The following is a 23,706-nucleotide window of genomic DNA, read 5'->3' as shown; positions in this document are numbered from 1 at the left end:
TCACCCTGGTCTCAGCAATGTGGTGTAAAATTATTATTGTTGCTTCATATTTAAGTTTGCTAGTAACTTAGTTGAGGTGTGATCCAATTCTTAAAACAAGACTGATTACTGAAGGAGTTTGTGTTGGTTGATCTCTCCCCTCAACAACTTTGGCATATCTGCAGGCATGTGTTGAATTCAACCGTGGACATTATTCTGAATCATTAGAGCTGTACAAGGTTGGTTGTCTTCGCATGTCTGCACATTAAGTGATTTTGAATCCACTTTGTAATCTTTTATGCTCAGTGGGGGCCAACTTGCCCTCTTCCTTGATTACTTAAGTTCATTGGAAGGTACAATTATCTCAAACCAATTTGATGATGCCTTTGGTCTTGTAACATGAATTTTCTAACAGAGGGCCTTGCAAGTGTATCCTGATTGCCCTGCTGCTGTAAGACTTGGCATAGGCCTTTGCCGCTACCAATTAAAACAATATGGAAAAGCTCAGCAAGCATTTGAGAGAGTGTTGCAGGCTAGTGATATTAGCTTTTTCAATCATCAATTAAACTCATGCGAACTTACCTTCTTGAAGTTGATGTTGGCTTAATATTTCTTAATTTTATACTTGCAGTTGGATCCAGAAAATGTTGAGGCTCTTGTTGCTCTAGCAATCATTGATCTGAACACAAATGAAGGTAGGTTTCATCATGGCTTCCGTTCCTTCTCATTTATTTTTACTAGGTCATATTTTCTGATACGTTTGAGTAATTCCATTGTGGTGTATATTCACCACCGCAGCTGGTCGAATCAGAAATGGGATGGAAAAGATGCAGAGGGCATTTGAAATATACCCTTTTTGTGCAATGGCTCTGAATTACTTGGCAAATCACTTTTTCTTTACTGGCCAACACTTTTTGGTGGAGCAATTGACTGAAACTGCACTTGCCATTACCAACCATGGGCCTACAAAGTCTCATTCTTTTTATAATCTTGCTCGATCTTACCATAGCAAGGTATGGTAGCCTTCTTGATCTCATAACCTTAAGAAGGAGAAGATTACTATACTGATGGTAGAATGTCTGTAGGGAGACTATGAGAAAGCTGGTTTGTACTACATGGCATCTGCAAAGGAAGCTAATAAACCCCGTGAGTTTGTATTTCCTTATTATGGTAAGTTTGTTTCCCAATTTTTTCTATCTGTCTGTGGCTTTATGATTTATTTTCTTTTTGGGTATGTTAGAATAGTTTGAGTTTGGTAATGCCAAGTCTTTTTAATATATTTTTTTCCAGACCTTTTCCTCCCCTCTTCTCTCTCCCTTGCAAACTCTTAGGTACTGTAATGTGCCACTGCTTTTGAAGCTCTAATCTTTTAGCTATCTTGATGAATGTTTAAACAAGGGTGCCTAGGCAATGAGTTCTCCATTCTTTGAATTAGTAAAAAAAAAAAATGACGTTTCTTTATCCAGAAAAAGTAGAAAAAAAATTGCTCCAAAAAACCTGTCTCTCTCTAAAAATTCTCTTGCAAAAGCTTTGATTATTAACATTTCAATGATCTTACTAGTCATATCAATTTATTTTTTCATGTATAAATATATTTTTCAATTGTGGGCGCTTCATGCCCCCAGTCCCAAGGCTTTTGCCCTATTGTAATAATGACCCTGAAGTGTATTCTTTAGATGACTAGGTTATCTTCTTGTTTGAAGTGCTTATTTCCTATTTTCCCCTTGTGTTTAGTTTACTGCAGGTGTACTTACAAATTATGGCTTTTCAGGGGGGTTTATTGAAGTGATAACTGCATCAATAGTTTACTATTCTGTCTAATGATGTTGCCATATCGATTTGTCGTTAAATTCATTATTTCTGATATTTTGTTTATTTGGTTTAGGTTTGGGTCAGGTTCAATTGAAGATGGGAGATCTTAGAAGTGCATTATCAAACTTTGAGAAAGTTTTGGAGGTTTATCCCGACAATTGTGAGACATTGAAAGTGAGTTGAAACTAAAAAGATATTTAGATGTGTTCCAGTTACTTGTAGGCCCAAGGTTTTTGTATTTCTAGCCTTCATTATTTTGTGTCTCATTAGTTGAGTTACTGGTTTTGATGTAGGTACTTGGTCATATTTATGTTCAACTTGGACACGCTGAGAAGGCCCAGGAATCTTTAAGGAAAGCTACAAAAATTGATCCACGTGATGCACAGGTAGACCTTAAGTTGGGGGATTTAAGAGGCTTTATCATGTCTTGATGTTGCAAGTTGGCATCTCCCACCCTTAATGTTGGACTTGTTTATTTGATTCCCTGTCCTTGATCATGCCTTGGTACTAATGCCTAATTTTATCATTATTACTTTACAAAGCTGTGATTGTTCCCTTACACTTACTTTTGGTGCTTTGGCATTGACAGATTATTTCTTTCATGAGCTTGTGTGGCATTTCACAGTTGATCAAATTATTTGACAAATGGTCATTAGATTACTTGTCTGATTGAAAGCATTAGCAAGAATTGCCTCTGTAACTAACAAGTTTTCTATAATCTATCAGCTGAAAAATGATGGCAATAAAACAATTAGCTCCAATTGACATTAGGCCTAGTGCACGTTCAACATTAAAATTGAACTTCCTGAAAATTTTATTGTTTGCTTAGAAGAAGAGTTTTCTTTAATTTTATAATTCTTTAGTCCGGGGGTGTAAAGCTGTAGCCTGTATGTCACATCACGTCACACTCATTCTCCAATTATTTTTCTGTTCAGTTTCTTTACAAAAAGTGGAACTAGAATATTTTGTTCTACATTTGATTGGAGGCTATCCCTAGGACAAACATCTAAATTTCTGCTTTTCTGTCAAAGCAAGTACTATTGTTATTGCCATATGTATGGACGAACTACCGTTTAGTTTTCACTACATGTAATGTAACGAAGAATTAAATTGCATGGCAGGCTTTTTTAGATCTTGGAGAATTGTTGATTTCAACTGATGAAGGTGCTGCTTTGGATGCCTTCAAAACTGTAAGGACTTTTTATTTATTTTGCAATTAGATTCTTTATATGATCGGTATTTACTTCCTAACTTGTTATTCCTTATTGCCTTTAATCTAATGATTTGTTTTGGTGATGAGTGTTATTACAGGCCAGCATTCTCTTGAGAAAGGGAGGTCAAGAAGTACCTATTGAAGTGCTCAACAATCTTGGGGTTCTTCACTTTGAAAGAGAAGAGTTTGAGGTGTGTATGGTTTGATGTTGAGATTATAATTGTTTACATCGAAAATTGTTCTAGGTCAAGTTATGAAGTGCTTCCTCTTTTATTTTCTTTCTTACTTCCTATTCTTGTCAGCTTGCGGAGAAAATTTTCAAGGAGGCTTTAGGTGATGGAATTTGGCTAGATTTTATTGATGGTAAAGTGAGATGCCCTGCTATTGAAGCAAGTGCGTCTGTTCTTCAATACAAGGACGTGGAATTATTTTATCAACTGGAGAGGGAAGGTCGTTCAATTGTACTACCATGGAAGAAAGTCACAAGTCTATTTAACCTGGCTCGATTATTAGAGCAATTGCATAAAATTGAAGTTGCAAGTGTACTCTACCGCTTGATTTTGTTTAAGGTATGTGTTAGTTCTATATTAATAGCTCTTTGGGGTTCATTATTGCACTTGGCTTTTAACATCTCCTGTCTTCGTTACAGTATCCAGACTATGTAGATGCTTACCTGAGGCTTGCATCCATTGCAAAAGCTAGAAATTATGTTCAATTAAGCATCGAATTGGTCTGTTAACTCTTCTGGCACATCTACTTCTGTCTTGAAATAAATTTTGTATTCTTAATAATATGTTCCTCTCATAGGTTAATGATGCTCTGAAAGTGAATGACAAGTGCTCAAATGCCTTGTCTATGCTTGGCGAGCTTGAGTTAAAAAATGATGATTGGGTTAGGGCAAAAGAAACTTTCCGGGCTGCAGGTGAAGCCACTGATGGAAAGGATTCTTATGCAACTCTTTCTCTGGTGGGTTACTTTTAATTGTGCACATTCATTTTAGTTCTTGTCAAATATTACTATCTTGATTCTAAGGAATGTGTAGCTTCTGTAAATTTCCAATGTGCCATCTTTCTGGAAATCACACTTGCATCCCACCTTGTATTGGTTATATAAAGCTTCTAGAGCGTTATTGGTGTTTTCAAATTACTTTCAGCATTATCATCTTTATTTCCCATTGAAACATCATTTTTATTTTCTCTGTTTTTTCTTTTAACGTTGGACAGGGGAACTGGAACTACTTTGCTGCACTTCGAAATGAAAAAAGAAATCCCAAGTTGGAGGCTACTCATTTGGAAAAATCCAAGGAACTATATACAAGGGTATGTTTTCAGTTCTCTGTCATCTGGCTGTTTATTTTGTCAATTAAGTCCCGATGGTTGATTCAATATCCACACATGGTTGAATGTTTCTGCTGGCTTTTTCATTAAATTTAAACAACGTTGATCTATCAAAGTTGATGGAATGAAGTTCAGCATCTTATATCATATACTTGAATTTTTCTGATTAAAAGACACATTTATTGCAGTTGTTTAAATGGACGATGATGGACGTATTACTTTCTATTAAAAAGAGTATGTGTGATATTCTATAAGCGAAGTTTTAAAATATGTTTTTTTTGCTGTATATGAGTTTTTCAATGCCTTAGTTTGAACAGATAAAGAAGTTCAAATATTTGTGAGGACTCCAATCTCGTAACTCTGTGGTGCCCTTGTTGAATCTTCCGTTTTTCCTTATTGTAAATTGTGATTCCTGTCCTTGATCTTGCAGTTTAATGGTTGGTATTCAATCTTTAATTGAGCAGGTTCTGGTACAACATCCAGCTAATTTGTATGCTGCTAATGGAGCTGGGGTAATCTTGGCTGAAAAAGGTCAATTCGATGTTTCAAAAGATATTTTTACACAAGTGAGCACTCGTATTGTTACTTCATACTAGAACCTTTTAGAACCTGCTATTTGTAAAATTAAGGCCATTAGCACCTGTTGCTAACTTTTTAGCTGTTGTAGGTTCAAGAAGCTGCAAGTGGGAATATTTTTGTTCAGATGCCAGATGTGTGGATCAATTTGGCACATGTCTATTTTGCTCAAGGAAATTTTTCATTAGCTGTTAAAATGGTATGTATTTATACCTTGTCCACAGTTGAATTGTAGGTGTCCTGTCCTAATCTTACTAATAAAAAGTCATTGTCATTATTTTATCCATGAATTAATGCCAAATGTTATCTTGCAGTATCAAAATTGCTTGCGGAAGTTTTATTACAATACGGATTATCAAATTCTTCTATATCTAGCTCGTACATATTATGAAGCCGAACAATGGCAAGACTGCAAAAAGACCCTACTAAGAGCTATCCACTTGGCACCTTCAAATTACACTTTAAGATTTGATGCTGGTGTAGCAATGCAGAAGTTTTCAGCTTCAACACTACAAAAGACAAAAAGGACAGCAGATGAGGTGTTTTCTCTATATTTTTGGCTTAAATATTTATTGATGTTGTATATCTGTGGAGAAATTTCTTTATCTCGATAAGGAGGCCTGAATTCATTAATAAGTTATCCTGGAAATATGCTCATCATTCCCTCAAGTTTTTGCTTGCTATATCAGTTATTTAGCTCCTTGTGTCTATGGTATAATTGAGTTGTAAAGCCATGTAAATTATGAATTTGTTCATAGTAATGCTTTACATTACAAATTATGTTATCCCATTATGCTGCCTCAATCTTTGACCCCACATGTTCTCCCCTTTTGCTTGGGTGTTGCATTAATTTTTTTTTTGCCCCATTGAAATTTATTAGGTGCGCTCAACAGTAGCGGAGTTGGAAAATGCTGTTCGTGTTTTTAGTCAGTTATCTGCAGCTTCCAACCTCCACTTTCATGGCTTTGATGAGAAGAAGATTGATACTCATGTTGGTTACTGTAAGCACTTACTGGAGGCTGCAGGAGTTCACCTCAAAGCAGCAGAACATGAAGAGCAGCAGATCCGTCAAAGACAAGAACTTGCACGTCAAGTTGCATTGGCGGAGGATGCCCGCCGTAAGGCAGATGAGCAAAGGAAATTTCAAGTGCGAATTGTTAATTTCATAAGTTGTATCTATTCCTATTTATAAAACACATTTATTTATTGTGAATGATGAATTCTTGTCTGATATTATTTGCTATAACAGTTGGAGAGGAGAAAACTGGAAGATGAGGAAAAACGGATGATGCAACAGGAGCAGCATTTTAAACGTGTGAAGGTAATTGTTTTGAATTATATTGTTTCTTTGAGTATTTGATTTATATTATCACAGAGCTTAAAAAATTTGAAAGGGAATTCATTTTTGAGTAACTGCTTTGTATTAGTAAGCGAAAGTGCTGAAGGAATTGTGTTCAGACACTCTTCTTCATTCATTTATTTATCATGGTAGGCAGGAGTTTATGGTTTCAAACGGAGTTTAGTAGTTTAGAGGGAAAGTTGATGCATTTTACCTTTTCTATGGTGCAATATTTTAGATAAATTCCTTTTATTTGTTTGTAGCATAATTCGCATTAGAGCAGGGTTCTATGCTTGAGTTCGCATGTACGCACTACAGTTGTGTAGTTCTGAGTAATGCTACACTTTTTGTCATAAGAAGTTGATGTGATATTCTGTTGCATGTTATTTGGATGACTATTTTAACCTGTAGTGCTTTTATTTCAAGTGATGTTTTTCCTTCTTGGTCGATTGAGATATTTAACTGGAGAATCAAAGCTTAAAGGTATGTGATCTAAACTTTCTCCAGGAGCAATGGAAGAGCACCACACCTGGTAAACGAAGAGAGAGGTCAGAGATTGATGATGATGAAGCTGGTAATAGTGAGAAGAGGAGAAGGAAAGGTGGAAAGAGGAGAAAGAAAGACAGGAAGGGGAAATCACATTATGAGACAGAGGAGGCTGACAATGATATGATGGATGATCAAGAACTAGACAACGGAGATAATAACATAAGTTATAGGGAATCCCGGAGCCAAATGAATGATCAGGGAGATGATTTAGAAGGGAATGATCAAGATGTTCTTGCTGAAGCTGGGCTTGAAGATTCTGATGCTGAGGATGAAGCGGTAATATATACTATTCCTTGATATTAGCTTTGAGAAAATATTAGCATCTCCGACTCTTGATACTGCCTCTTGCTACTGCACCTAATTTGTGCTTTAAATCATTGCATCTAGGGTTAGAGGAACAATGGTGTTCTTATTAACAAAAAGGGTTTAATATATCTCACCTAGTTTCTTCATGATCATAATTTAGATTCGATTTGCCCGTCCTTTCTAAAGTCTCCATTGTTGAGGTTGAATTGCTAATCAAAGTAACTGCTGATTTATATTTATATAAAGTGGCTCTCGTTTTTGTATGCGGGCTAGACCAATGCTTTTATATACTCTTAGGTATTTTACTCAATTAGTTTGGTTTGAGTCATTTAGTTATTTTTTACTTTTGAAATTGCAGGGTGTACCTTCATCCAATGCTGCCAGACGAAGGGCCACCTGGTCGGAATCTGAAGAGGATGAGCCTAAGGATACACAGCGAGAGTCAAGACTTCAAAGAGAAAACTCTGCAGGACTTGAGGATAGTGATGGAGAAATCAGATGAGATAGCAATAATCCAAACTGGATACCATCATTGACTCTCAAACTTGGTTCAGGAGTTTAATAGATATCCCAATCACGTCGTACCAGCTGCCCTTAAAGTTAAGGTGAAAGGAAGCAACTTGATGGATTATTACAACTACATTGGCTGCTTCTACTGCCAGCGTCCTGAGGCATCAATGTCTTGACTAAACCTTTTGTGATGTTACGGCCAAAAGAAAAGTAAATTTAAAATATCTCTCTCTCTCACCTGATAAGCCCCTCAACTTAGTGAAGTTTGTTCTGTATTTATGTAGTTAGTGGTTCTATAACAATTGGAAATTAGATAGAGAGATGGACTGATGACTTGCATTCAGGACTAACACGAGTAGAGTAAAGAAATTGTATTTCTTGTTTATCATGTAATTTTTACCGTTGATTAATTAGTAGAAAAAAAGAGGGGTTTTGTTTTTCTGTAACAGGTTATTAAAGATTTTCGAAGGTTGCCTTGACTCCTCACTTAAATCTTTATTTATTGCTAATAAATGGAACTGAATCCAATCTTATCTTAGTCTTATTGTTGGAGATTTCAGGGACGCGTTGTTTTATGTGCCAACAACACCAACTCTGCTGCCACTCTGAATTTTCATTATATCGATGGCAGGTTAGTCGTAGAAGCATTGTTTACCTTTCCTTGCAATGCTTTACAAAAATATATTTTGTTTAAATATGGAAACGTTCCTATTTGTATGCTAACAATTGAGGATGGGCAGTAAAACTACTGACATTGAAAGTTGCAACTGTTATAATTTTGGTACCTTCACTTTTGTAACCAGCAGATTGCCTATATTTTCCCTACTTTATGCAATTTAGTTGCTGGGACAAGTATAAGAAAATGGATTTTGGGGAAGTTGAATTTTATATCATCTTCCCTTCAATATAATCAGTTTAGGCAGACTATTCCACTAAGTTTGAGCCCCATGGTCTAGCAGCATTGTCCAAGTGATAAGAAACCTCCTACGTAAGAAGTGATGTAGAAAAGTCAACAAGTACACAAAAAAGATGGAACATTCGTTTAATAAACAACCCATGGCCCAATTCAACCACACCCTACATAAGAAAAAATAAGGGGTGAAAACTCAGCAGGGAAGTACATCCCTGGGAACAAAACAAAATTCAACTAGGAACAGCTGGGGTCACCCTGGAGATCAAGCACAGGAACAAACTGCACAGGAACAAGCTAACTTTAGAGAAAGAGAAAGGTCAAAGAAAATAAAATTGGGAGTTTGGGGCTAGGTTTCACTATGGATTTTTTGATCTGAAAATGGGGAAGTCGTTTGAAGCTGTGGGAATGGAAATTGAGAGCCGAGTGGTGGAAACTGAGCTAGTATTTGACGATTTATTGTTGAAATCAAGCCATGATCCTCTTTCTTTTGGAGGCCATTCATCGAAGAATCGATGAATGGTCTTCTGTGATTCATCTCTCTTTTGTTGCTTCAAAGGGTCTGTGAGGCTCTGATGAAGCTGATAACATGATTGATCACTCTGCAAAGAGGAGCTATTGTTCTGTTTTGGGTATAGAGAAGAACAACTCATTGTTAGTGGTGTCAGTTGCAGAGAATTAGCTATGGACGAAGAGAAATCAGTTCTCGCAGTGACTTCAGATGGTTCTTGCGAGAAGAAAACATGTTCATCTACATCCTCCTTTAGCCCGTAAGTGTACCTACTTCGTTTTAATGACATAAGATGGACAAAGTTCAGAATCTCAATATGTAATGTTAAAACTTCAACTCCAAAGAGAAGAATGTTCTACAAACCTGTAATCTGGGTTTCTGTCCGAGTAAGAACCAGGTTCAAGAAGCAAGAGGGTATTGGTGTCTTTGGTTGATATGCCATTCCCATTAGGAGTTGAGGATATTTGATGAGCGGGGAACGGTCGATAGGAGAGTAAGGATGAGTTGTTGTTTAAGGAAGAAAATGCTGGATTTGAGAGGTGGTTTATGTCGTTTGTTGCTGTTGTTTTCAAAACATCCACAGGCTTTCTTGAACGATTTTTCCCTCTATGCATGTGTCTCTCACAGTATTTCGAATCTGGATATGCTTCTTTTGAACATCTCCACTTTTTCCCATCAGTTCTCCTGCACCTCCCTGGTTCTGGGTCTATTTTCCTCCCCAAACTCATCTGCAAATAGTTCCATCCAACTGCATGAAACACAAACATTTCAGAGAGGAAGAAAGAGAGAGAAAGAGAGAGGGAAGGATGTTGATTTACCATGTTGAGGATGGTGGGGGAAGGGCTTAGAAGTGAAAGGAGAGTCCAAAGCACTTCTTTTAATACTGAAGAGGAGATCAGGAGGTATAGGGATACCAGAAACCATGTATTTGAAGATGAGAGCTTGATGTTCAAGCTCTTGCCACTGAGCTGATGTGAAAGGAAGCATATTTCTGGTACTCATACTTAAAATAGATAAAAGAAACGAGTCTATATATCAGTTGAAAAACAACCAAGAACCTCAAAAGACAGGCAGAACAGAGCTCTAAGGAAGATGATGAAACCAAGCAAGAGTGTGGGAAACCTCCTCTGTTTAGGTTATTACTAGAGCCCTCTGAGTATTGCTCAAGTCTGATACTGTATATTTATTTAATAGACCATTTGGGTTGCAGAATCTTCAGCCATGGGTAAACTAATGGTTCTGATTATAGTGCTTGCATGCCCACCTCTCTCTCTCTCTCTCTCTCTCTTATTGTCTGTTCAAGTGTTTTCATATTATGACTGCATCTCTCTGTAACTTCTGGTTGTGGAGGGAAACTGCCTTTTTTTTCCCCCTTTTTTTTTTTTGCAGCTCTTGTCTCTGACATCTCTACAGAAACCCACAAACTAAAGCAGGGGGAAATAAATAACAGTGTAAATACAGATTTAAGAGAATTTATTATAAAATGTGACACAAAAGAGTTGGTGTCAGAAAGCCAATGCCTTAGAAGAAGAAAGAAAGAAAAAAGATATTTTATATATATATTGTTTGTACGGTTTGAGCTTTTACTGTCTGCTTCTATCTCTTTTACTTTTCTCTCGGAATTTTGCAGACTTCTCCTTCTCAGCAACCCCCACTTACCATTTGACCTTTTTTGTAATTTTGGAAATTTATAAAAATGAGTGATTCAGCTGCTCAGGGAAGGGTCTTTTATGTTCTGATAAAAACAGAAACACACTCTTCTCTTTTTATCCTTTTCCTCTTGTGTGTTTCAGACTGATACTGAAATTTGCTTTGTTTTGTTTCCCAAGTGCTTTCTTTACTGTTTCGTGCTTCCTTCTACTTTACAGTTACTACACAAGTATTACTTTTTGGTTGATGTTCTCTCCGATCTCTTTTAACATTTCACCACTTCATACATATCTACTCTCTAATTTTCTATTAGCTGCTTAGAGATTCTTTTCCTTCCTTATTTCGACACTTTTTACCTTGCCAAACTCTTGGAAGATATTTGATTTACCATTTTAATAACCTTACTGTGTCTTGTGTAAAGAAAATAGTGTATAGAAAACTTGTGTGTATGTGACTTGTGTTTTGGTTGATGGTTTAGATTTGTAAAAGTAATTGCATAGGTTGGGAGGTGAGTTTGAAAAACTTGGGGTTATCATTTATATTTCGTCAAACGGATGGACATCTTCGGTTCTGCAAATCTAGATTACGCAAACTCAACTTCGAAGTGGATCTAAAATTCCTGAAGTGATAGGTCGAAAGTTAATGCAACTATTAATATATTTCAACACTTACTTTTGTGTGTGTACTATTAAATACGAAATATAAAGAAAACAACATTGTCGTATTAGGAGTTTGAACTTATACTTGTCTTGATACCATATTAAATCAACACAAGTTTTGAAAATTTAAAAGGTTTAGTTTGACTATGCAAACTCAACTTCTGAAGTGGATCTAAAGCTCTTGAAATGGTTGGTTGAAAGTAAATGGTTATACTCAACCATTGAAACGGATCTAAAACTTCTGAAGTGGTTGGTCGGAAGTAAATGTAACAATTTAATACATCTCAACACTTAAGTGGTTCAACTATTTGTGAACTATTAAGTACAAAATATGAAGGAAACAAAATCGTAGTATTTGAACTTACATTCTTATTTTGATGCCATATTAAATTAATTTAAGTTCTAAAAATTTAATTTAAATTTTTAGATTAAGAAGATAGAACCTATCATTATATGATGAGGTTGAAGGGTTGAGAAATGGGGAGAAACACATTCAAAGCAGCAATGGCAGAAGGAAAAGGAAGTGGATTTAGATGGGTTTTTGTTTGAAGAAAGTGTAATGTGTTTGGATGCTTGTGTTACAAGTTTGGCACTTGTAGAAAATTACTGTTTTTATGGACAGTTGCTATCTGAATCTGAATGAATGACAGATTCAAACCACATGCATATAGCTTTTCAAGGTACAAGAAAAAAGGACCCCACTCTGAACTTTGACAGGCTTACTTTTGCTGTTAAAAACCACCTCCCTTTCTCTATTTTATTTCCTTCCCATTTCCTTTCCACCTCACCATCTTTCTTGTGGGATTTTGTTATTATCTTGAGAAGAACATGAATCAATTTTACCCAATTTACTATACGGGTTGGATTGAGTTTATTGGATTCTTCGGGTCATCTCATTTTTTGAACAACCACTAATTCGTAGCAATGAGTTAAGTCATTGAGTTTGAAGAGATCTTTAATCTTGTGGGATTTTTGTTATTATCCTTGAGTGTATGTCATGTTAACTAAAAGGAGTGTTTAGAGTTGAGGTGTTTGTGGGTTGGGTTGAGTTAGAACATTTTTTTGTTTTCATTTTTAATTTTTATTTATCAAATTCGATTGTTTAGATTGTAAGTTTATTCAACCTAAATAATGAACTTAACTCAACTCAATCATAGAACATTTGGGTTGGGATACTCAGGCCATTATTAAATTTTTGTTTGAAAAATAAGTAACATGTTTATATATAATTTTTTTATTTAATTATCTTTATGCAACTCAATATTTATTCATATTATGGAAATTCTTTCTAAATTGTTAAAAAGTATTTTTTTAATAGTTGTTGGAGCATAAATAATCTAAGAAAATCATGAAATTAAGTAAAATTAAAATGTATATGTATATGTAATTATATTGTAAGTAATAAAAACGTACTTTTAAAACTTAATAATAAGTTTGAGTTATTTTAAGTGAATCTATGAATCAATCCATCCCAATCCAATTCATAAACTTAATAATAACCCAACCCATACAGTTCGAGTTGGATTGTGATAGGTTGGGCTGATCGGACTTTTTGAACAAAGAGTTAAGTTGTAGAGTCTGAAGAAATTTTTATTTTTTTTGAAGTACACGCTGTAAGGAGTTAAAAAGATACCAATTTGATGTTTTTTAATCATATGGCCCACAAACTTTTTAAACTAAACACTCCTTAAAAAGTCTCACAGGTCATTAAATTGTCTAACTTTATATCTAATGAGTCTTTGACATACTTAGAATTTTAAAAGAGTGGATTGTGAATCTAACCAAAACCTAACCTTTCAATTATGTGTTGAATCGAGTCAAAATTTTAAAATGATGTCAAATACATTAATAACTTATTAAATACAACGCAAAAAGAAAGACTAGATACTAAAAATAAATACACTTTTGTATTTTAGTGACTTATTAAATACAAAATTGAAAGTTCAAAGATTTGTTAAATACAAACTTGAAAGTTCATGACTGAACTTGTAAATATAAGTGTTTGAAAATTTCTTGGTAGGATTGGAAACATAAGTTTGCTGTTCTTACCACTCTTTTAAGTACAATAATTGTGGGGTGGAGGATTGAATCTTTAACTTTTAGGAACAAGGGTCATTCCAATATCATTAAGCTAAGCTCATTTTGACTTGGTATTACCTTAATAAAGTTAACCATACTAGAGGTCCTTCAATAAACCTTAAGATGTTAGCTAATTTTAAAGCCACCGTTTGATAATCATTTGGTTTTTAGTTTATAATTCTTGAAATTAAGCCTACAAACACCCCTTCCACCTCTAGATTTCTTGTTTTATTATCTACTTTCTACCACTATATTTAAAAACCAAGCCAAATTTTGAAAACTAAAAAAAAAAATTTTTTAGAAATTTGTTTTTGTTTTTAGATTTTGGCAAATAATTTAACTCTTATACTTAAAGATGCAAATTATGGTAAAAAAAATAAGAAAATATAGGCTTAATTTTCAAAAACAAAAAACTAAAAAAAACGATTATCAAACGAGATATAAATTATCTAAAATTTTGAATGTAAAAAGATAGACATTGATGTTTGCTCGAAGAAAAAGAAAAAGACATTGATGTGATGATGATATTAACTGCCATTGTGTTAAGTGGGTAACTAATTTTCTAACTATGTTAAAATAATTAAAATGGAAAACTGAAACTACTTTAAAATCTAACCATTTATTTATTGAATGCAATTAAATATAATACTTCATTAACCCAAAATTTTTTAAAACTACACTCAAATTTTAGGTATTATTCTTCTAAACTTTTTGATTCAAACATAATTTTATTTTATTTTTTTAAAAAAACTCGGTTACTCAAACTCTTCGGTCTAATCTTTCGTGTTTAACATTTTTCAGTTTAAGATGTCAAACTTGTATGTTAAACATCTCTTTAAAGTTTTGGTTTTATGAAGTTTTTTCTATGAAAAAAAGAAAAGTTTGTTAAAAAAAATATTTTTGGTTTCTAAATTTTAGTCGATAAGAATTTAGTCTTCATACTTTCTATTGGGTGAAAATTTAATTTTTAAAACAAGAGGGAACTACTTTTTTGGTTGGAGAATCTCACATTGAAAAATTTAGTGTTGAAAGTCTCTTTTATATACTTCAATCTTGTGTTTTGGGTTTGGGCCCTAAGGGGTACCCATGTTTTGGAGGGAGTGAGGAGATAGACCAATGTGGGTTTAGTGGACGTCCCACACATGCGCCACCAGTCGGGCATGGCAAGGCGCATGTGATGATTAATTTTAATAAAAATATTATTTTATTTTTATTATTTTTTAACCGAAAAAAGAAGGAAACGGTCTGTTCTGTCCGCGTTCGTCCGCACATCCCGTTCTGTTCGCGCACGTTCTGAGGCAGAGAACTTTTTTCGCTCCCTACGGTTCGACGCTGAAGGCCTATAAAAGGCATGGCCTTCAGCAATTTGACAGACAGAATTAATTCTTCATTTCCCACTTCATTTTTCCTCTCCTCCTCCATCTTAGCTTTTCGAGCAGTGAGTTTAGAAAGGGTGTATGTTCCGTTGGCGCTCTGTTCCGTTTGTGTTTGTCGGTGGTTGTGAAGGGTGGTGGATAGACAATGGTGCTATGCGCCATGTCTGTCACGACCTTAGTCTATTTAAAACTTATACTGAAACTAAGGATACAAATATTCTGTTGGGAGATCATCACTCCATGAAAGTTGCTGGAATCGGCGAGGTGGAACTGAAGTTTACCTCTGGAAAGACCCTCACGTTGAAGGACGTTCTGCACACTCTGAAGATAAGAAAGAATTTCGTTTCGGCCTATCTCCTCAACAAAGCCGGGTTTACTCAAACTATAGGGGCAGACCTATATACCCTTACCAAAAATAATGTATTTGTAGGGAAAGGGTATGCAATTGAGGGAGTGTTCAAATTAAATTTAGATTTTAATAAAATGAAATCTTCTGTGTATATTTTGTATTCTATGAATATTTGACATGCTAGACTCTGTCATGTGAATAAAAATTTAATTAGTAACATGATTAGGCTGGAAATGATACCTAAGTTATCCACTAATGATTTTGATAAATGCGAGTATTGTAGTCAGGCTAAACTTACTAAAACTCTGCATAAATCTATACTTAGGAATTCTGAGCCTCTAGATTCGATTCATTCTAATGTTTGTGAATTTGATGGCATCTTGACTCGGAACAGTAAAAGATATTTCATTACTTTTATTGACGACCGCTCTGATTTTACTTTTGTATACTTACTGAAAAACAAAAGTGATGCTTTTGATGCGTTCAAACTTTTTGTTTCTGAAATAGAGAATCATTTTAATAGAAAGGTTAAAAGACTTTGTAGTGATAGGGGAACCGAGTACGACTCAGACAGTTTTAATGAGTTTTTTTTTAACTCACATAGAATAATACACGAAAAGACCGCACTTTATTCTCCTAAAATGAACGAAAAAGCCGAAAGGAAAAATAGAATTTTAGCTGAGCTAGTAGTTGCTATTTTACTTAGTTCAGGAGCCGTGTCTTATTAGTGGGGTGAAATCATCCTCACCGTGTGTTATGTCCTAAATAGAATACCAAAATCTAAAAACAAAACTTCGCCTTACGAAATTCTCAAGAATAAGAAACCAAACTTGTCTTACTTTAGAACTTGGGGTTGTCTAGCCTTTGTAAGGATTCTTGACCCAAAAAGGAGAAAGTTGGCTAGTAGAGCTTACGAGTGTCTTTATAGGTTATGCCTTAAATAGTAAAGCCTACAGGTTCTATGATCTAGGGAATCAAGTGATCATTGAGTCAAATGATGTCGACTTCTTTGAAGATAGATTTCTCTTTAAATCAAGGAATAGTGGGGGCTCTGGATCAAGTAGTATAACCCTAATTAGAAATCCTAACCCTAGAGAGGAAACTGACCAAGAATCTAGAAGAAGCAAAAAAGTTAGAACCGTCAAAGATTTCGGAAATGAATTCCTGACCTACAATGTAGAAGAAGACCCTAAAGATTTGAGGGCTGCTCTGTCCTCAGTAGATGCCAACCTATGGCAAGAAGCCATAAATGATGAGATGGACTCACTTAAGTCAAATAGAACTTGGCACTTAGTAGATCTCCCCTAGGATGTAAGGTAATAGGGTGCAAATGGATCTCGAGAAGGAAACTTAGACCTGATGGGAATGTCGATAAATTTAAAGCTAGGTTAGTAGCAAAGGGCTATAGACAAAGAGAAAACATAGATTACTTTGACACCTTCTCTCCTGTCACTAGAATTACCTCTATCCATGTCCTGTTCTCTCTCGCGGCCTTTTATAATCTTGTAGTACATCATATGGATGTAAAAACCACTTTCCTAAACAGTGAACTTGAAGAAGAGATTTACATGGAACAACCTGAGGGTTTTGTTGTCTATGGTCAAGAAAATAAGATGTGCAAATTAGACAAATCTCTCTATGGATTAAAACAAGCTCCTAAGCAACGACATGAAAAATTTGACAACCTTATCCTATCTAAAGGTTTCAAGGTCAATGAAAGTGACAAATGCATCTATTATAAGTTTGATAATAACCTCTGCACTATCTTGTGTTTATATGTAGATGATTTATTGATCTTTGGGTTGAACTTGCACGTCATAAATGACGTAAAATCAATATTGAGTGTGAACTTCGACATGAAAGACTTAGGAGAAGCTAGTGTAATCTTAGGCATAAAAGTAAAAAGGTATGAAAAGGGAATTTCTTTGGATCAATCTCACTATATAGAAAAGATTCTAAAGAAATATAATTACTTTGAGTGTAAACTAGCCCGTACTCCTCATGACCCTACGGTCAAGTTGTTCAAGAACACTAGTGACAGTGTTAATCAATCTGATTATCCGAGCATCATAGGCAGTCTTAGATACGCTGTCGACTACACTAGGCCTGACATAGTTTACGCTGTAGGATTACTTTGCAGGTTTACAAGTAGACCTAGTAAAGAGCATTGAGATGCTATAAAAAGAGTCATGAGATACTTGAAGAAAACCCAAAACCTAGGATTACATTATCAAAAGTTTCCCGCTGTCTTGAAAGGGTTCAGCAATGCTGATTGGAACTCTCTTTCGGATGATTCAAAGGTTACAAGTGGCTATATCTTTAATATAGCTGGCGGAGCTGTCTCTTGAAAGTTCAAGAAACTGACTATTTTAGCCCAATTTACGATGGAGTCAGAAATGATAGCACTAGCGACAACTAGTGAAGAAGCAGGCTAGCTTAGAAGTCTGCTATAAGAGATTCCCTTATGGGAAAATCTAGTACCAGCCATATTGATCCATTGCGATAGTACTGCAGCAATCGCAAAAGTTCAGAACCGTTACTACAACGGAAAGAGATGTCAAATACGTTGTAAGCACAATATCATTAGAGAGCTTCTCACTATTGGTACAGTTAGAGTGGATCACATACAAACTGATGAAAATTTGGCAGATCCTTTGACGAAAGGACTGGCCAGAGAAAAGGTTTTCAAAACCTCAAAAAGGATGGGACTCATGCCTATCGAAAGATGAATCACAGTGAGGAAAACCCAACCTATAGACTTGAAATCCCAAGAAACAGGTTCAACGGGTAATAACTGATCATGAGTGATATACAGTGAATCATGCTAAACCAAACACAGAGTTCCATTCCTATGACTTAAAGTTTGAGCATGATATCCTGAAGCGTAAGAAAGGTTGAACTCAGTTCTTAATGAAATTTATACTTGATGACAAGTGGGGTACCTTGTTACATGAATACTCTTGATAGACTCACCTGTGTGAATGTGGAAGTGAGGGCCGCTTCCTATGGAGTTTTTAGACAAACTCTCTAGAGCATTCACTAAACTGGGATTCACGTGCTAGGCCTTAAAGCACGGGCTTTCGTACTACACCCTAATAACACTCTATGTGAGATGCTGCTAGAGATAGAGTTTAAAACCAAGGGTTACTCTAGTATATTCCGAATCATCTACACTATGTAAAGGTTCAAGTCGTAAGACACCTTTACTTATGCACAGTGTTGTATAGACTGAAACTACTCGATCGAAATCTTCTCTCTTTTTATTTTTTGTTTAAATTTCCAAGTGGGGGATTGTTGGGTGAAAATTTAACTTTTCAAAACAAGAGGGAACCAACTTTTTGGTTGGAGAATCCCACATTGGAAAATTTGGTGTTGGAAGTCTTCTTTATGTACTCCAATCTTATGTTTTGGGTTTGGGTCCCAAGGGGTACCCGTGTTTTGGAGGGAATGAGAAGATAGACCAATGTGGGTTCGGTGGATGTCTCACACGCGCGTCATTGTTCGTCCGGTCGGGCGGGCGAGACGTGTGTGTGATGATTAATTTTAATAAAAATATTATTTTATTATTTATTATTTATTATTTTTAACAAAAAAAAGGCGTGACCTTCAGCAGTTCGACAAACATAATTAATTTTTCATTTTCCACTTCATTTTTCCTCTCCTTCTCCATCTTAGCTTTCCGAACAGTGAGTTTATAAAGGGTGTATGTTCTGGTCGGTAACGATGCATATTCCGATCGGTTTTCATTTGGCTGTTTTATCCTGGGGACGACATGACATTTTTTTGACCTGCTTGCACACTTAGACAGCTGCGAAACGTCTTAAAGAGAGCAAGCTCTGCAACTCAGTCTATAATGAGTTTATATTTTGCAGGTTTTTTCTCTTCGCTTGACCATCGTGCCTTGATGGTTCACTATTCGTCGTTCTGAGGGTCCTGCCATTTCCAACACTTTCAAATCGATAACAATTTAATCTTTAAGCTTTAGTAAATAATAAAGACTTTGATTGAATATTGGAGAGAATTCTCCTTTTATCTCTTTAGGCCACATCAATTTGGTATCAGAATAATTGCCTGGGCCAATGTTGATAGCCGCCAGTGGAAAACTAAAATAATTTTGGCGACAACGATCATAAAAGGGAACTTTGAGTGTTGTGTTTGTTGCAAAAAAACCTACATATATTTAGGGTGAACCCTTTAAAATTCAAGTTAAGAAATAAGAAAGTTAAAAAATCATCGAGAATGAATTTTTACAATCAAAGAAGAACGTTCAAGGCCTGAAATTACTCTTTTGGTTAAGAAACATGACCAAGAAAGGTTGATTGGTTCCTATTCAAGAAAACAAAAGAATAAGTCCTATACATATTATGAGATAAAACATACTCAAGAACCCAACAAAATGACTACTTTGATCCTATAGCATTGGAGAATGTAAAGAAAATAACAAAAGAAGTTCAATGTTCATTGAGAAAAATGACCTAAAGTTTAGTTCAAATATCAAATCATTTGTAGGAATTCAAGAATAATTGAGTTTGCATACTGAAGAAAAGAAATCTCAGTTGGAAACTTTCGAAATAGAAAATCTCGACGACAATTTTAGGAAAAATCTCATTGAGACCCATGTAATCAACAAAATTGAAGAAAATGAAAACAATTAAGATAGAGAAAATATGATATTGAAGAAGTATGCGACCATGGGCGAAGGGATTAAAAACTTTAAAACCCTAGTTCCAATCGGTTGCGTGGAAGTTGTAAGGGAAGAAAATTTTAGTACCTCCGACCTCGAGATTGTGCGATCCGATCTGAAGGAAGATGAAGAAGAAAGTGATACTCATGAAGTGGAACCCATGGTTGAAGGTGATGGGAAGCACCTTCTCCGACGAGCTCTATGTTTTGTGCAACCAATTTCTCTCAACCCATATATTCCAAACCTTTATTTCTTATCAATTTCATATTACCCGATTCTTTTCCATATATTTTCTTAAGTTCTTTAATTCGAATATTCATGTTCAAGATTTAGGAGGTTGGTGAGGCCATACTTCTTCGACCAGCTTATTTTCCTTTTTACCTCTACTTGTAATAAAAATCTATAAATAGGATTTTTCCCCTCGGGTACGAAACAATTTATCACTTTTAGGGGTGGATAGCAAAATTGCATAAACCGAATCAATTTGCAAAATCGAATAGAACCGAACCGATTTATCAACAAAATCGAAAAATTTGGTTTGATGCGGTTCGTTGGAATGTTAAAATCGAATTTAAACGGTTCGGTTCGATTCCAAGTTTGAAAACCGATTCCTAAACCGAACCAAACCGTTTTAATATAAATATATAAAATTATAAATAAATATATATATATATATATATATATATATGTTTAGGGTTCGGGCCGCTCACGTATTTCATCTCTTCGTTTTCACTTTAGCTTCAACCATTCGCGTTTGTCATTCAATTTCATCTTTTCATCTTTAGCCTCAGCTGTTCGCCGTTCGCGTTCAAGACCTTAGCCTCAGGTTTCAGCTTCACCTTCCCTCAGTTGTCACTCGACGTTCACGACCTCAGGTTTCGTCTTCAGCCTCAGCCATTCACGTTCGCCGTTCAATAACCATCTCTTCGTCTTTATCTCTTCAGTCTTCACCTTCCCCTAGTTCTCCCTCCTTCCCTCAACGTCGACGACGACGGTTCCGATTCCATTTCCCTCCGTTCAGGTTTCACGTTTCAGCTTCCATCTCTTCACCTTCCATCAGTTCTCCTTCTCCCTTGACATCGACGATCTCCACAGAAGATTCCAATTTCTTTCCACCCATTCCGTTTGACATTCAAGTTTCTGTTTCCTAGTTTTTTTTCACTTGACTTTATGTTTGAATTTTAAATTTTTCTTTAAATAATAAAAAAAGGAATATGTGGTGGAGGCCGAAGGAGGGAATGGAATATTTGAATTTTGAGTTTAAGTAAATGATTTTCATAGAATTTTAATCTCATTTATTTGATGGTAATAAGTTTTCTCTCTATTTTCCCCTTTATAGGTATCATCATAATGAGCTTGAGCAAGAGCAACGATTCCAATGATGATGTTGTTGTGATGCCACCACCAACACCACCACGAAAAGATGAAAGTGAGGAGACAGTTTCAAAATGCAAATGGAAGAAAGAGGAAAAAATCATCTATGGTATGTGATCTACTTTACTAAATGTTCTAAATATAGTGATGATGATCCACATGCTAAATGTAACTATTGTGGTATGGTGTATGCATGTCATCCTAGAAGGAATGGAAATTCAACTATGAGAATGCATATTGAAAACTACTGTAAAAAAAATTCTTATCAGATTAAGAAGTGTAAGTTAGATGTAACACAAAGTAAGTTGGCCGTTAAGAAGAATGAAAGTATTGGAGATAGTTTATATTCATCCGTTAGTTATAAGATGTTTACTATTGAGAGTGCTCGGAAACTACTTGTTGAGATGATTGTAATAAATGAGTTGCCATTTAAATTCGTGGAGAACCAAGGATTTAAGAGGTTTGTGAATGGGACTTTGACGTTAGTAGAACCTAATTTTGTTCTTCCTTCTCGAAAAACAATTGCTAAGGATATTTTGGGAATATATGATAGCACGAAAGAGATGTTGAAAGACATTTTTGTGAAAGAAAGATATAGAGTGTCACTCACAACCAATACGTGGTCATCAATCTAAAATATGAACTATTTAGTTTTGACTGCACACTTTATTAATAAAGACTGGAAATTACATAAGAGAATTCTTAATTTCACTCAAATTGACAATCATAGAGGGGAGACGATAGAAAAAGAGGTTGAGAAATGTCTACAACAGTGGGGTATTGAAAGGGTTATGACATTGACAGTTGATAATGCTTCGTCAAATGATACTGCCATTGCTTATTTGAAGAAGCGTTTTAAACATGGGTTGGTGTTAGATGGTGAATTCTTGCATGTTCGATGTTGTGCACATATATTGAAATTAATTGTATGCGATGACCTAAAAGATGTTAATCATTCATTGGTTCGAATTTGAGATGCTGTGAGGTTTGTTAGATCTTCTACTGCTCGACTTTCCACATTTAAGAAGTGTATCAAAGAGGAGAACATAGATAGTAAAAGTATGTTATGTCTTAATGTTCCAACTAGATGGAATTCTACTTATTTGATGCTTTAGGCAGCTGTAAAATTTGAAAATACATTTGAGAGGTTAGAAGATTACGACACAGTCTACATGAATGAGGAGGAAAAACCAACCACTAGGGATTGGGAAATTGCGAGAATATTTACCAAATTCTTGTTAGTGTTCTATGAAGTAATTGTTAGGCTTTCAGGGTCTTTGTATATTACTTCCAATACAGTCTTCCATGAGATTAATATTGTTCAGAATTGCATAAAAAAATATTCAAGTGCAACTGGTCCTAATGATGTGCTTTTGCAAGAAATGACAACGAAAATGCAAGAAAAGTTTGATAAGTATTGGGAAAAAAAAGATAGAACAAATTTATTCTTGTATGTTGCCTTTGTTTTGGACCCTCGTTATAAGATGGATTTTTTTTTTTATATTGCCTAAATCAATTATTTGATGTTGATGCGGCAAAATCCGTAGGAAGTAAGGTAGAGGGTGTTTTGAGAGCATTGTTCAATGAATACAATTTGTCACTATCAGTTGCTAATAGGGGTCAATCTTCATGTACCACTAAAAGTTCTCCATTTAGAACTACAAGTGCAAGTGCTTCAGAGGTTTTCCGTTTTAATTTTAAAGATTTGGATGAAGATGATTTGCAAAGTGTGGATTCAGAAGTTGATATTTACTTATTGGAGCCTCGTGTTAAACGTGAGGATAACTTTGATATCTTAGATTGATGGAAGGGGAATTCTTCCAGATATAATATTCTTAGCAAAATTGCACGAGATCTTTTAGCAGTTTCGGTATCTACAGTTGCTTCTGATTCCGCATTCAGCACTAGTGGGAGAGTAATCGATCCTTTTCGTACCTCATTATCTCCAACCACTGTTGAGGCACTTGTATGTGCACAAAACTATGTACACAAAACTGGTTACGTTCTGAACAAATTAGCATTGGTTTACGACAATACTTGGAGAAAATTGAAGATGAAGAGGAAGGTTCGTATATTCTAAACATATTTATGTATTTTCTTAACATATTTATTCATATATTTATTATAGTAACTACTAACAAGTTTATAATTTGTTTCTTAGTCTTCATAACAGGATTGAACGGAGCGGCAAATGCAAAAAACAAGGAGAAGGAGAATAATGATTGACAAGCGAACAAATTTGTTTGTATTGATTGGACTTTTGGAATATGTTACTATGTTATTATTAAGTGTTTGGCTTGTTATTTGCTTTTATGTTACTTAAACTTTGAAGATAGTTGTTTGAAATTTGTATATTGTGTACTTTGGAGAACGTTTTAGTTTTTAACTTTTTCTTGTAGTCATTTGGACATGTTCTTATTGTGGATTGATATTTAAATTATGTTTAGAAAAATTTGTAAAATAAAAAAAGAGAATATACAAATTGCAAAAAAA

General features: G+C 35.1%; 3 protein-coding genes across 7 annotated transcripts in view; 2 read left to right on the top strand and 1 right to left on the bottom strand.

Annotated features, from left to right (window-relative positions):
- ELF8 (binding protein) overlaps positions 1-8,067 on the top strand; it is a 13,234-nt gene extending 5,167 nt beyond the window's left edge. Inside the window, exons 5-24 of the mRNA XM_039022973.2 lie at positions 165-218; positions 395-511; positions 611-674; positions 778-992; positions 1,065-1,149; positions 1,865-1,965; positions 2,085-2,177; positions 2,913-2,981; positions 3,103-3,195; positions 3,307-3,573; positions 3,654-3,734; positions 3,812-3,970; positions 4,228-4,323; positions 4,806-4,907; positions 5,009-5,116; positions 5,232-5,456; positions 5,798-6,064; positions 6,167-6,238; positions 6,764-7,081; positions 7,470-8,067. Of these exons, the coding sequence (XP_038878901.1) occupies positions 165-218; positions 395-511; positions 611-674; positions 778-992; positions 1,065-1,149; positions 1,865-1,965; positions 2,085-2,177; positions 2,913-2,981; positions 3,103-3,195; positions 3,307-3,573; positions 3,654-3,734; positions 3,812-3,970; positions 4,228-4,323; positions 4,806-4,907; positions 5,009-5,116; positions 5,232-5,456; positions 5,798-6,064; positions 6,167-6,238; positions 6,764-7,081; positions 7,470-7,613 (2,730 nt within the window). The 3' untranslated portion in view covers positions 7,614-8,067. The remainder of the gene's footprint in view (positions 1-164; positions 219-394; positions 512-610; positions 675-777; positions 993-1,064; positions 1,150-1,864; positions 1,966-2,084; positions 2,178-2,912; positions 2,982-3,102; positions 3,196-3,306; positions 3,574-3,653; positions 3,735-3,811; positions 3,971-4,227; positions 4,324-4,805; positions 4,908-5,008; positions 5,117-5,231; positions 5,457-5,797; positions 6,065-6,166; positions 6,239-6,763; positions 7,082-7,469) is intronic.
- On the top strand, positions 7,692-23,615 carry LOC120070932 (uncharacterized). Of its 5 annotated transcripts, XM_090310595.1 has the most exons (5): positions 7,692-7,831; positions 8,182-8,252; positions 21,179-21,322; positions 23,094-23,278; positions 23,375-23,615. In XM_090310595.1, the coding sequence occupies exons 2-5, from the start codon at positions 8,246-8,248 to the stop codon at positions 23,381-23,383; spliced, it is 345 nt and encodes a 114-aa protein (XP_090166721.1). In that variant the 5' UTR covers positions 7,692-7,831; positions 8,182-8,245; the 3' UTR covers positions 23,384-23,615. The 5 variants fall into 5 exon arrangements, with proteins under 5 accessions (XP_090166721.1, XP_038878774.1, XP_038878773.1 ...); XM_039022846.2 differs by lacking the exons at positions 7,692-7,831; positions 8,182-8,252 and adding an exon at positions 20,534-20,665; XM_039022845.2 differs by lacking the exons at positions 7,692-7,831; positions 8,182-8,252 and adding an exon at positions 20,541-20,714.
- On the bottom strand, positions 8,891-10,153 carry GRF6 (growth-regulating factor 6). The gene is made up of 3 exons (XM_039022974.2): positions 9,861-10,153; positions 9,406-9,790; positions 8,891-9,311 (listed from the first exon to the last, which is right to left on the bottom strand). Exons 1-3 carry the CDS (start codon positions 10,042-10,044, stop codon positions 8,891-8,893), a joined length of 990 nt encoding a protein of 329 aa, XP_038878902.1. The 5' UTR covers positions 10,045-10,153.
- Positions 23,616-23,706: the final 91 nt, after the last annotated feature.

This window comes from Benincasa hispida, chromosome 2, assembly GCF_027475165.1.
Source record: "Benincasa hispida cultivar pf3 chromosome 2, pf3_genome.v1.1, whole genome shotgun sequence".
NCBI lineage: Eukaryota > Viridiplantae > Streptophyta > Magnoliopsida > Cucurbitales > Cucurbitaceae > Benincasa > Benincasa hispida.
The sequence above is the reverse complement of the archived record's forward strand: the minus strand, read 5'-3'. Positions and strand labels throughout refer to the sequence as shown.